The sequence below is a fragment of the Echinops telfairi genome, unplaced genomic scaffold (assembly GCF_000313985.2).
Source record: "Echinops telfairi isolate 266 unplaced genomic scaffold, ASM31398v2 ScPeMD7_3533;HRSCAF=4204_0, whole genome shotgun sequence".
Lineage (NCBI taxonomy): Eukaryota > Metazoa > Chordata > Mammalia > Afrosoricida > Tenrecidae > Echinops > Echinops telfairi.
The window spans coordinates 88,591,580-88,606,102 of NW_022107431.1; the positions used below are offsets into that span (position 1 = coordinate 88,591,580).

Below are 14,523 nucleotides of genomic sequence, written 5' to 3' on the forward strand. Positions count from 1 at the left end.
AGGGAGGGAGGCAGGGGAAGGAAGGGGAAAAAATGAGGAGCTGATACCAAGGGCTCAAGTAGAAAGAAAATGCTTTGGCAACATACGTACAAAGGTGCTTGACACAATGGATGTATGTATGGATTGTGATAAGAGATGTATGAGCCTCCAATAAAATGATTTTAAAGAAAAAGAGCAAACAAAAATGGACACAGTGGGAATGCTGACACAACATAAACATTGTACCCAGTGCCATGGAATAACATGTATGACAATTGTTAAATTCACAGTGTAGACCTTCACCCCAAACAAAATAGAATATTTTAAAAAATGTTAACACACCCAAAACAAAACAAAAAGTTAACACAGAGATATGCCTTTTTTTACTTTCTGAATTTCTCAGAATAAGATACCTGAAAGTGAAGGGAAAATAAACTAAAAAGTGAGAGATTGGCATAAATTGTTCCTTGCCTCTTTTTTTTTTTTTGGTAGATAGCTTTTGATAAATAACCTTGGAAAATCACTCAAAGAGATGAAACACTCTCCCTCATTGGGCTAGCTCCTTTGTGTGGATGACAACGAGGCTCTACACAAAGGAATATTCCATGAACTGCTTGTTGCTGAGGAGCTTTGAATTCTCCTCTCCAGCTTGTTTTGTAATTTACATTGTAAACAATGGAGACGGAGGGTTCTCATCCAAGGTAAGAGTCAAAACAAATGATCAAGTTACACCTGTTTGGCTTACACTACCTGGGAAACCACCCGTCTCCATTTTCCTGGATTTAAAGCACTAGCTCCCCTTCAGGGAAATAATATAATCAACTCTTTTTTTTTTAATTGAAAGAGCAACTGACCAGTTTTCTTCTTAATCTCCTCATCTGTGTCAAGGTAAGCTAACTTTATTTCTCTTATGATAGGATTAAAAAAAATTGTGTGTGTGTGTGTGTGTGTGTAAGAACCACAATTCTGGTAAATGGATAGTCATTACCTAGAGAAATAATCTTTCCAAAAAGTTTTAGGGATTTAAGTAATCATAATTATTACAAACTGTACTGCAGTGCTATTCAATTTGATGTCACAAATTCCCTTTTTGGATAAGCGGCCACCAAGTGAAACTGCCTGCAGTTAATGTGTGACAGACTTGAGGGCTTGGTAGGCTGTGGCCGCCTCAGGCCACCTCCCTGGGAGAATGTGCTGAAAAGGCCAATGGGGATGCAGAGGAAGCTCGTAGGACCCTAACCCATCCTTTCTGTATGGGTTGAGAACAACCTTAGCATGCTTCCTAACAGAGGGTCTGCTAAAAATGACGATGCCTTACTTAATGCTCACTCAAGGCTCACTGACAAGCCTAGGGATCGCCCCGGTGGGTTTCCCAGACTATAACTTCCTGCAGGAGTAGAAAGCCTCGTCCTTCTCCTTGGGGCAGCTGGTGGCTTCAGATCGCTGCCCTTGAGGCCAGCAGCCCAGTGCTAACCCACTGCACCAGCAGGGCTCCCTCATCGCTACAGAGAATGAAAGACCTGGCTGGGTGGGTGTGGCTCTACTCAGTGTCCTCACGGCTCTCCAGCGTTGGCTTCTTTTTATGGTATTGCTGTTTACATGTAAAAAAACCAACCACCAAACCAAACCCTGAAACTAGAGGCTTATAGATCCATAGGCTCATAATCAACTATATTTGCAAAAGAAAATTCAAACACCACAAAACCAATAAAATTAAAAGGAACTAACGTGAAGTAGGCAAAAGATAATGTTTTACTGAAACTAAGTCACTGCTCACTAAGCGATCGTAAGATATTGGCTGCGGAAGTCTGGAGCTTTGGGGTTGGGCCTGCCAGTACCATTCTGGGCCCGGTGATGGATGGCTTATTCCCCAGCCACGTGTCTCCACTCAAACTTCTAGCGGGCCTTTCTGCCTGCTTCACACCCACCAGGGCCTTTTCTTGGGCAGACCCAGCTTGTGTTGTTTCCCATGGGCCCAGATAATCAAAGCTGTGCAATTTGGCTTCAGTATGATTTTAAGCACAAAGTAAACCCCAGGGCCGGCGACAAGTTCTGAAAAGAGCTCACGAGTAAATATTCCAGGCCTTGAAGACCACGCCTCCACGCTGCTGCTGTACAGTGACAGCGGCCATCACTCACTCGTGCTGCCGTCGAGTCAGTTCTGACTCATCGTGACCCTACAGGCGGAGCACAATTGCCCCTGTTGATTTACAAGACTGCACATTTTTATGGGCGTAGAAAGCTTTGTCTGTCTCCCCAAGACAGCAATAGATCATAATAAATCCTGGCATACATGGTTGTATCCCCCATATTCTGTTTTACAAAATAAGCAATGGGTTAGATTTGGCCTGAAGGCAATGTATTTTTAACAGAACCTTGAAAAATATTAGCAGAACTCCTGTGACAGTCCTTCATTATTCTGTATTTATTCCCTAATTTCCCCCCCAAGTTTATTGAAAGAACACATACATAGACTTCCATTGACTCTAAAGAAGTGTCCACAACCCTCGGGTGAGAAACACTGCTTTAGATATTTTCCAAATAGACCATCTCTGTAAAAGCAAATGCTTTGTTTTAAAACAGGGGTTAAAGTGGTTTGGAAGTGTCCGCAGAGTCAGTATGCTACATCACGGGAAGGGGATCCAAAAAGGGAACACTTTCCTTGGGGGTGAGATGACTTGTGTGCAAGGTGGAACAGTAAATTAGGGGAAACTAGCTCATTGGAGCTAGAGACCAGCCAGCTTCTCCACTGCCTGCTTTTCCTTGCTCCCTTATTGGAAGAGTCTCCTACTTCTCTGAGTTTTAGTTTCTTCATCACTAAATTGGGGATTAGACCACACATCCTGCCTGCTGAAGAGGATGGAGGGGAGGGTTCGATATGGGAAGCTATGAAACTTGTAAGATAAGATCACGCTTTGTTCAAGGTCATATACTATTACTAAGAGGTCAAGGAGGTCTCAACCTGTGAAGGCTGATGGCTTTTCCAGAGCCTGCCATGGCTGGTCCTAGAGGCAATTGGAAATCTAGAGTCTGAAATAGACATTTAAAAACAGGGTATCTTGCTAATTATAAATCAGCTTTTATGGACCATGTCTGTGCCTGGCCAGAGGTCAGTAAAGACACTTGGTAAAGTCACCTTGCCCGTCTTCTTGCTTGGGGATTGCCTATCTGCACAAATGAAGCCTTCTCTGTGGGGACAGGTGCTGTTGGCATGAAAACGGCTTCGTCTTACACAAGCGATGCATGGGCCCAATATTCTACAGGCAAGTATGCGGCGTCACTACAATCAGGATCTGGTGCTCAGTTCTGAAAACTCAGAAGCTCAGGTTTACAGTTTACTCAGAGTTAAGTCTACTCCAGAGGACTCATCTACCTTGATCAAGCTCCCGGGAGCCTGATTTATTCAGTCGATGCCATCTCAGTATGGTAGCAATGGCTGCAGCTCTTCAGTGATTGAAATTCTTGTATCTAGTCTCAAGAGATCAGGGAAATCAAAGACCCTTATGAAAAATAAGGAGATAATCTAGCTTCTTTGCAAAGCTCAAGGACTCCGGAGAGGAAAAGTATTTACTGAGAAGGTTGTTTAGTAAATTGGAATCGAGCAAATTCAATCACTTGAAAGACATAATCCAAGTTGTATAAAAACCAGATGCATGAATCATTCATGCCCTGCATAAAGTTGTCATGAAGCCAGTATTATGAGAAAGAATACTAAGGATTGTTGGGATCAGAGAACCTGTCTCTGAGGGAGTACTATCTGAATAGGCAAAAGGAGACAAGAGTTTCACAGACAAGAGGGCAGAAGAGATGCAGAACCTGAAGGCGGAAGTACAAGAAAGGGAGTAGACCTGGAAGTCTTGGTGCCTAGCAGTTGTGCATGACGAGCCTGGAGAGACAGGCAGGGCTGATGCTACACAGGCCTTGGCATTCAGTTCAGCTGAACTTAACTTCTGTTACTTCTCTGAATGCGATAGGAAGTCATAAAGTCTTAAGCAGAGAAGTAAGATGCTATACTGTCCATTTTGAAGATTATTCTGGTTATCTAATGAAGAACGCATTGGAGGAGACCAAGAACAAAAAAAGAGAGGACAGATACAACGCTAGGCTGAGGGTGGCTTAGATGAGGGTGATGGCCGTGCAGATGAAGTGAGTGAAACGTTTTGGGATGTATTTGAGAAATTTTGGACTTAGATAAAAATTGGATGTAGGACTTGGAGCCGTGAGAAGGATAACATATTCTGCCCCCACACCTCCCTCCCACCAACGCACGGCCCTAGTTCAGTAACCTTTGGGGGAGTGGGGTGGGGTTGAGGAAATAACAGCATGAGCTCACTGTTAGGCCTTGAAGCTTCTGAGAAAACATCTTAGCAGGGATAGCAAAGAGGCAGCTGGAACTCAAGGTATACTCTTGAAAGCAGAGAGAATTCTCTGGCAATTTAAGCGATCAGGTAAATCAAAGACCCTTATGAGAAATAAGGAGATAATCTGGAATTATGACATTCAAAGGTAAAAATGCTGAGCTAATGATTTCACTATTTTCAACCTTTAAAGGGCTAGTATAGGGAGAGTTCCAATTAATTAATTCCCAATTAATCATAGTCTACTTTCATATGAACAGGGCTAGGGAAAAAACCCTCCTATTTACTAAGATTGCATTTTGTCAGTAAATTATACTACCATTCGCCTGTGTTGAAGCCAGAACCTTGGAAGTTATTCCTTATTCTGGGATCTATGTTTACCTTCCTCCCCTCTTTAAAATGCCCAGGTGGGTACTCTCAGCTCTTTGATAACATTGCATAAATATCCTTTGGGTAATATCGATAAGTGCCCAGTGACTCATGTCATAGGGAAATAGAATACCTTTCAACTCCCTTTTTAATCTTTGAGGTTTTGTTTTAATAATTCATAGAGACATTAACCTTTCAGGTGGATTTGAGAATCCTTTTTACTTAATACAATTTTGTTTGTGTTCTGAAAACCAAGGACACTGAAGTATTTATTCCCTGCTGAATAGAGCATTGTGTACGTAATTTCTCTGAAAAAATGCTCTCTCTTCAAACACCCCGTAACCTTCATACATCTCCCTAGGGTGCTGGCTTGTGGGCGTGCTGCATATTGTTCCCTCGAAGACACAATGGGCTGTAGGCCAGCAGGTGTGCTCTTTGAACAATGTTTCCATTTCCTTAACCCTGGTTCCCTTCACACATTGTCACGGCCATGATGCTCTTTTCTCTGAATCTATGGAAACGGCCAGATGGGATTAATTCTTATAATAGGAAACAAAACTTCCGGGAGCAAAGTATTCATCTGAGAAATCATAAGGCAAATTAGTGACAGACCTAGAGTTTTAGCCCACCCCTTCTGATTGCAGTCGCCAGGCTAGAGAAGGAGTCGAACTATCCCCAGCCTGAGGGACATTGGGCAATGCCTGGAGACCTTTCCTGCAGGAGCCCAGGTGGCATAGTGCTTACGAGGTGGGCTGCTGACTGCAAGATCCACATTTGGAACTCACCAGCCCCTCTGAGGGAGAAAGACGGGCTTTCTACTCCCATAAACAGTTACAGTCTTAGAAACTCACCAGGGGACTTCTACTCTGTCCTATAAGCTCACTGCGAGTTGGCATCAACTTGTTGGCATTGGGTTTGGTTTGGAAACATTTTTGGTGGTCACAATGGTGTGGGATTTGGGGGCTACAAGCATCTAGTGAATAAATCCAGGGATATTGCTAAGCATTCTACAAGGCCCTCCGGCACCCCTTCCCAAAGAATGATATGATGCCAAATGTCAACAGTATTGCTTTTGAGAAACTGTGTAATAATGGATTGCAATCTTGTTCTCTAACTTACTCTGAGATTTGGGGAACATAGCTTTATTCCTCAGAATCTGCTTTCTCATTTAATGACAAACAAAACCACCGCCATCACCATTAAAAAAAAAAATCACTCCTTCTAGGGTGGTTGTAAAAAAGTCCCAAATACAAGACCATGGGCCTTACAAACAAACATCAGGGCCCACCCACAGAGTTCAAATATAAGATGTAAGCAGACAGTGCCAAGAAATCAATGTCACTGAGATGAGGAAGGGTCCCCAGATTCTCATCAGCTGTCAAGTGAAAAGGCCAAAAGAGGTGGAGGGAGGGCCGAGGAGATAAAGCGAGACCGAGGAGGACTAGGAAGGGAGGGAAGGAGGTGAGGAGGCTGGAAACAGAGGCTACTGTAAAGCCTGCTTAGATGAGAGAGATTTTCACAGCGACTTAGAGATGAATCTGGGAGAGATTTGGAGGGAACAGAACTTGGTGGATGATATTAAAGAGTCCAGAATGAAGATGAGAGTTCCAGTTTGCATGCTTCAGTTTTAGTGATATCATTCAATAGAAGGGAATTGAGAGGTGGAAAAGAGAATTTATCTGTAAACATACCAAGTTTGAGATACCTGCGGAACATCAGATGACAGCCTTAAGGTGGTTAGACACAGCCTCCTGTAGAGGATTCAAAGGTTTGGGAGTCAGGAGCTTGGAGTGAGTAGTTGAATCCATGGGATGAGTGAAGATTTCCTAGAGTAACCTGTAGTGAGAAGGACAGAGGACAAAGAAAATGGATCTGGTGCAATCAGAGAACACCAGAAAGGGAAGTTATGAAGTCAAGGCTGATAGAAGTTTAAGAACACAAGGGTAATGGAAGAAGTGTCGATGGGATCTGGTATCAGGCATCTAAGACCCAGAATAAAACCATACCCAAGGTGAATGGGGGGTGGGGAGGGGCATGGGGTAGAGAACCAATGCCCATCTGTGGACAGAAGGGTCACAGGGAAGAGATGAGCCAGTCAGGGTGCAGTATAGCACCGATGAAACACACAACTTTCCTCTAGCTCTTTGGTGCTTCCTTCCCCCCACTATCATGCTCTCAATTCTACCTTATAAATCAGATTAGACCAGAGCATGCACACTGCTACAGAGAAGAACCCGCAATACCGGGAATCCAGAATAGATAAACCCCTCAGGGCCAACAAGGAGAGTAGAGATACCAAAAGGATTAAGGGAGGGTGGGGGGAGAAAGGGGGAATCGATCACAAGGATCAACCTAGAACCCCCTCCTGAATAATGGAAAAGTGGGTGAGGGGTGAAGGAGGATGCTGGAAGATATGTAAAAATAATCTATAACTTATCAAGGGTTCATGAGGGAGGGTGCGTGGGGGAGGGAGGGGGGAGAAATGGGTAGCTGATATCAGGGGCTCAAGTGGGAAGAGAATGCTTTGAAAATGATGATGGCGGCATATGTGCAAATGTGCTTGACACACTGGATGAATGTATGGATTGTGATGAGATGTAAGAGCCTGCAATAAAAGTATTAAAAAAAAAAGAGCACAAGTGTAGGCAACAGTGTCCCACATGATAGAAAAAAGGTGATCTAAAGGTCTAGATTTGGTAATGAGTAGTACTTCTGACAGTGCAATGGTTAGCAAAGCCACCAGGCTGTGGGAGTTGAGAGTCAATCCCAGCTATGGAAAGGACGACAGAGTGATTATCAGAACGAGATTGTCGCCCCACACTGACGAGTAATGGTTAAGCATACGTATATGCTGAGAGCAGGGGAGAGGTTACAGAATACAGAACAAAGAAAACAGTGGGAGGTCGAGTTGGAATTGTGTGAAGCACGAGAAGTAAAGCTCTTCTCCAAACTGGGCAATAGGGGTGAATTGGATGCGGGTGTAAATAAGTCTAAAGGTAATAATAAATCTAAGTGTAAATAAGTCCAAAGGGCGAGGAAGCATAAATTTGAGGAGGGCCAAATTTTGGAGAGTCTCACTTGGTAGTATCAATTGTACAAAGTCAGTTGCAGATATGGGACAGGGACATAAGGGCAGTCAGGGGTGGGGAATAAGTATTGGGGGAGCATTCATAAGTTAGGAAATGTAGAGACGACAATTTCAAGGAGCTTGCAAATGAAGGACATCTCAAAGTACCAGTTGCACACCACAGTCAAGTTGGAATTTATATCTAGTTCTTCCCAGAGTGGTAACAAAACTCATGAGGCTTTAAAAGGAAGCAATTTTTAAAAAACCAAAAGGATTTAGCCAACCACTGTTTAAGAATGGGTGTGGGGCTGGGGTGGGGAGTGGGAGTAGAATGACCACCAAATTCCACATTAAAGTGGGGATGAATTCAATTATGTTTGTAGAACTGCGGTGTCATCTACTTATATGAAAGCAAGCATATCTTCTGGGTCTTCTAAGAGAGTCTTCTAAGTCCAGAGCTGTAATAATGTCGTAATAATGCAGAAATAATATTGAGCTCCTCTTCCATGAGTAAATCAAGCCATGGAAAGAATCAGTGGAATAGAAATCATGATGGAATTGTTTTCTTTTGCAGAGTCTTGCCTTTCTTGAGCCTAGGTCATGAGTTGGATGTTCCTCAGAGACCTCCTAAGCGGAGTAAATCAATACTCAACTGGGATTGGGCGAATCTGGCTGGCTGTCGTGTTCATCTTCCGTTTGCTGGTCTACATGGTAGCAGCGGAGCATGTGTGGAAAGATGAGCAGAAAGAGTTTGAGTGCAACATTAGACAGCCTGGCTGCGAAAATGTGTGCTTTGACTACTTCTTCCCCGTATCCCAAGTCAGACTTTGGGCCTTGCAGCTGATCATGGTCTCGACACCTTCGCTTCTGGTGGTTCTACACGTAGCCTATCGTGAGGGTAGAGAGCAAAGGCACAGAAAGAAACTCTATGCCAGCCCAGGTGTGATGGACGGGGGCCTGTGGTACACCTACCTTTTCAGTCTCATTGTTAAGATCAGTTTTGAAATTGGCTTTCTGGTTTTATTCTATAAGCTGTATGGTGGCTTCAGTGTTCCCTACCTTGTGAAGTGTGCTTTGAAGCCTTGCCCCAACACTGTGGACTGCTTTATCTCCAAGCCCACCGAGAAATCCATCTTCATCCTCTTCTTGGTCCTAACCTCATGCCTATGCATTCTGCTGAATTGTACGGAGCTGAGCTTCCTGGTTTTCAAGAGCACTGTTAAGTGCTTTGTCCAACAACATCCCAAACGATTCAAGTCCTCATTGTGTGAGTGCCACAACCTCAGATATGATGACTGTGGGAGGATCGGGGGCCCTCTCTTATTCCGGAATCTCAATTCTGATTCGACCATAAGCCCAGTCCAACAAGCTGAAGCAAAGCTACTCTGTTTCACTAGAGCCAACGGGATCCCTAAGGGCGGGCCGAGGGCTACAGAATGCTCTGGGCAAGATTCAAACTAAAATGACCGGCAATGTTTGTGCAGAGTTTCAACGGAAAGGTATTATTTTTATGAAGACATATACCTGTACTCATGAGTAATAAGAAGAAAACCATTTTTGCAAGTCAATCTTAGACATATCTGTATTCTCACAAGGCTAATGCTCTAAGTTGATTTACTTCTTACACCTTCCATTGCGCATGTTGAAATGTCATTTTTACCCGATCATGTGGTTTCATCTGAAAACTCTGGTCGCTTTTGAGGTGGCTAGTGTTTTTATAGTTGCTGATTTTGTCAAATTTTCTGGTGTTTGAGCTAAAACATTTTGGTAATTAGTATTTGTGAGTCTCTATCAGTAACATTTTTGAGAAAAAAATAGTAATTAAGAGAAAATGAGAAAAATCAAACAGTGTCCACTCTGTTATGAATGATGCTGTAATCAATGCAAAGACTTTACAATTTTGTTGTATTCTTATAGTCTAATAAACACTGCAATTAAGCACTTTATAGCTATGTTTACAATATATTCTTATCATTACAGTTGATAATAAACATTACTAAGGATTCTGCACGGCCTGATATGGGAGGAGGTCCATGGGCAGGGAGGTATTGACACCATGACTAACCAAATTGAGAGTCACCAACTGTAGTGACAGATAAAATCAGCACCCTCCACACAAATCCTAACCTGGGTTGGAAATCCCAGGAGCTCAGCCGTACTGTCACCATTCGGGGAAGGATTTCTAAACACCGCAGTGTTCTCAGTGTGAACATCAGGCAGAGGTCTCACCTTGCAAGACTCTCCATTTTGTAGACACGAGTTGTGTTTGAATCCTTAGATGTAAATTAAACCAACCAAAAATGAAAATCCACTGTCATCCTATGGATTCCAATTCACAGCAACCCTGTATGGGGTTTCCAAGGATGTAAATCTTTACTGCACCTGTCAGCCTGGTCTTTCTGCCAAGAGTGGTTGGCAGGTTTGAGGGAGCAGTTAATCAGCAGCCCAAGACTCACCCAACAGCGCCACTCAATGCAAAATCCATCTGGAGAAGTTCGACTTAGAGCATGCTTTTAAGTGGAAAAGATAAAGTGCTGCTTCTGACCAATGTAATTGCCTCCACCCTACAGTTGCGGCTCCGGTGTAGCCAGGATTCCAACCACTCAATCCTACTCACTGCATAGACACACAATGCTGGGGTAGCAGTGAACTCCGTGCACACAGGTCCACAAAGGATGTGGTCCAATAAGCAGGCCCAGGTTGGGGCAAAAAGCAATACTGTGGACTCTTGGCAGTTTAAATAACCCCGCCTAAGAGTGGTCAGCAGGGAGAGAAGGCCCAGTTTTAGTACTCTGTGAGTTAGGTACAAATATTACTGGGAGTTGACTTTGGAAACAATCACCGTTGTCAAGAGGGAAGGCATGTTGACTGGGACGGGACGCACCATAAAAAGAATTCATTCACCTGGTAGTAGCTATGAACACTGCTCTCTAACTAGAAGAATGTTGATATGCTTTGTAAATTCCCAAACTGTTGGAACTTTTTATAATCAGGAGTTTGTGGTACATTACGTGTGATAGGAGACCTGGTAGTGTAGTGGATTACACATTGGACTGGTAACCTGAGTCAGAGCTGACTTGCTGGCAGCGAATTACCTATCTATGAATAGGTAAGTCTGTAGTCTGCTTCCAATTTATCAACACACGTCCCTCTACGACAGATCATAAAATGGTTACATTGTGCAGCTACATTGATGGAAAAAATGTAAAAACAAAACAAAAACACCCCAAACCCACATTTATTAGCACTCATCATGTACTTTAAAAAGCCCCACAGATATATTCTCTTTAGACTTAATGTTCTAACATAGGCGCATGTCTCCAGAGTAAAAATACATTGGCTTTATGGTGCTATATAGTTGTCACGGCTATATTTGACTGCACTGGGCATGATTAGTCTGTGAAATAAAACTTGTTTTGACTATTTCAAATTTTCAACACGACTTGGTAAGGAGAATTCAGAAACTATTCTTTTCAGCTGGGAATTTCTTAATGGAAAAGCAGTGCATAAAAATGTAACTGTAACTGAAAACCCAATTGTGTCATGTCTTCCAAGCCTTGCCCTCTTCAACACAAAATGTCTCATTGTAACCCATGAATAATGATTTGGGTCGTTAAGACATGCATGTCATACAGACATGCATGTCAGCAGTGAGGTCATCATCTGTACCTGAAAGACTGTCATAGAGAAGAGACGGTCACGTCCCATCTATTTCTATTACAAATCTGTTAGGTCGGTGAGTCTCAACCCACGGACCTTAACCACTTAATTCAAAAATACCTATCTTCCACAAATGTAGGTACTCACTGAAGGGCTTATGAAAAAGAGCTTTATTATTATTATTTACAGTGAAAAGTGGCAATAGAGGTTTTGGTTTTGGAGACCCAGGCTCTGTCTAGCACAATAGGGTTTCGGTGGGGAGAACTGGAATGGGAGAAACTGTTCAGTTTGTGGATGGTTGCTCCCATTTCTCCCCCTGCCCCCCTGGATGGAGCTCAGCCTTGTCACCTGTTAAGACACGCCCTTTTGGCCCAGCAGAAGGGCTTTGTTACTTGGATATTTGCACTTCTTGCTTTTCAGAGGAAAACTGAAAACAAAAGTAACAACAAGGAAAATAAAGTTGTTTAAATAGGAAAAGGAATGGCTTAAAAATTTTTTTTTTGCTCTCAGTGAAGCTGGCGAAAACTCAACATACAAACTGAGTGTACCAGGTCCTTCTGAGGCTGTCTTTGGTGTTAGTGAAGACCCAAATCATTTAACTGGGGGATACTGGAAGTGAAACTTTGCCATTTGTTTCTCATAGCAATAAACACATATTTATTAAGCACATGGGAGCAAGGTACTGTCGCTGTACCTTGTGAGATAGAACACATAATCCCTGGCTCAAGAAAATGTCTATGGAAAGAGCGTGCAGTGGCGGTGAAGTGAATGATCTTCCATCTCTTTGCTTCGTCCACATTCATCAACTCACTCGACCCACCCCACAGCCTTCTGGGGTTCACAAGCAGAGCTGCCTCAGAGATGATGAAAAGTGAAGCTCAGAAAGGCACCATTTTCTCAGGGACAGAGAACTAGAAACAGTCCAGCCGGGATCATCTTGCTTTCCCACCACACGGGACTGCCCTGATCACTAACCAGATCTTTCTCCAATTTCATTTGAGCCATTCTTGACTTCCGAGTTCAGCCCTCGTGCCACAATCTTCCTGGTCACAGGCCTTCCCTCTGGGCCTTCTTCGCCTTGGAGCTGGAAGGAAAGGTTGCTCGAGTGCTTGCATGAAAGGGTGGATAGAGCAGCTCGGAGCAGCTATGGTTCCATCTTCCCGAGGAAGTGAACTCAATCCTGAAAGACTACCAAAATGTCTGGGAAGAGAAAAGGGCAATATCCTGGGAATGATGGAATCCCTCAATCCTGTTGTCTCTGAGATCGAGTTTATTCCTTTTTGCTGTTAATTCCACGAGAGATGACCTGTCGCCAGAGGTGACTCAGACTCATGGGGAGCCCACCTGTGTGTGACTAACACTCTGCTCCATGAGGGTTTCCAGTTTATTAAGAAGAGGATCTTTCTTCCACGTGCCCCTGGGTTTAGTTGAGCCCGTACCCTGCAGTTAGCAGCTGCATGCATAAACTGTTTGTACCACACAGGGGCTCCCAACCCTCAAGACCCCGCCCCAACCCACGGCCCTTTTGTTTGCACTGGAAACACCGGAAACTTTCCGGCGATGCAGTTGGGGTTTCTGTGGCTTGCAATGGAAAGGAACCTATTAACACCCTCTTCTTCACAAATATCTTTCATGAGGAACTTGGAAAAAAGGCCAGAACTGCTTCTATCAAAAGTACAGCCCAGAAAAACCAATGAGAGGTGTCGCTCTGGAACACACTGAGTGATGCTGAGTGGGGACTGACGGGACAGCAGCACATTTGGGTATGAACCCTCTACAGCACCTCTCTTGTAACCATCCTTTCTCAGCAATGATTTTAAGTAAAGGGGAGAATGTGGAAGGACTGCGATGTTGGTTACAACAGGAGAGAGAATAACCTTTTTAAAAAGAAGTGCTTTCATTGCTTCACATTACTTTGTTCTTAAATATGGAATAAAGCTCAACCATTAAAATGTCCATCATACCAGACTCTCTTTGTTCTTTTGTTCACATCCTATCACAGGTATATAATATATCCCTTAATTCTAATGCCAGTGTATTCTTAGTTTACATTTTTTGTATTATATTTCATATTGCATAGAGCATCTAGTAGAGGGATATTTCAGAGCTCTTTGAAAAGCTGTTGAGGAAATAAAGCAGGGCAGAGCAATACAGAGCCCTCCTACCCCACACCCCCAAAAGTCGGCACTCAACATCTGAACCTGGGGGAGATGTTCACATCTGAACCTGGGGGAGATGTTTGCAAAGAGACCCTCAAGCAGCTCGCTCTCCACTGAGAAATGGGATCGCTCTCAACAGGGGCAGACCTTGCTTTGGCTGTAAGACAGCGGTGACTGTGGAGGTCACTTTCATTCTGCCAGAATGAAACTTTCCCATTCTGTAACCATCCAAGTAACTTTCCCATTCTGAGAATATGAAGAAGATAGAAGAAACATCTATTAAAAACCTTTAAATTCTTAGAAATGAGGCCACAACCAGGAATGATCAATTGACAGTCCAGGAATTTTTAAAAAGCTAAATCTAGTCTTTCAGAAATGTCCTGTACATAAGTATTTCGAGGACTTTTGGAATATTGCTATATCCATATGCTAGTCAACTGTGTTACAAACGTTTATCTGATTAGGTAATTAATTATGAGGAGGCTAAAAGTTAAAAGAAAATGGACTTGAAAGATCTAGATTTTTTCCCAATGAAATTTTTGAAGTCCCTTTGGATGTCTAATCCATGAGGAAGGGTGGTACATTCATTCAGAAACGGACCAATCACTCATGTATCAGTCATCTCCAAGCTGTAAAACGTTGTACTGCAGTAACTGTTCATGTATCATAACATTCAAAAGAATAAATGGTTACCACATTTTAACCCGCACCCCTTGTAAAAGCATTAGTAAACAATAATGCAGAGGTAGTTTCTGGTTCAATTTCCAGACCTTACCTGTATACATTTCCAATGTTAGCTTGCCATCTTGTGGCCTCTTATTCGTGTGCAATTCAGCATCTCACTACCAATAGAAGATCTAAGAAATCGATGCACTCTTTAAAAACAATTGCACAGATATGACAAAATAATTTATAAACTATCAAGGGCTCA

The 14,523-nt window shown here is 43.1% G+C and overlaps 1 protein-coding gene across 1 annotated transcript; it reads left to right on the forward strand.

The window, feature by feature from the left end:
* The first annotated feature begins 8,373 nt into the window (after window positions 1-8,373).
* On the forward strand, window positions 8,374-9,234 carry GJB7 (gap junction protein beta 7). The gene has a single exon (XM_004696521.1). It carries the CDS (start codon window positions 8,374-8,376, stop codon window positions 9,232-9,234), a length of 861 nt encoding a protein of 286 aa, XP_004696578.1.
* The last annotated feature ends 5,289 nt before the right edge of the window (window positions 9,235-14,523 follow it).

Bases quoted from the DNA above. Each gene is read 5' to 3' on its own strand.
- GJB7 (XM_004696521.1), top strand. From the start codon at position 8,374: ATGAGTTGGATGTTCCTCAGAGACCTCCTAAGCGGAGTAAATCAATAC.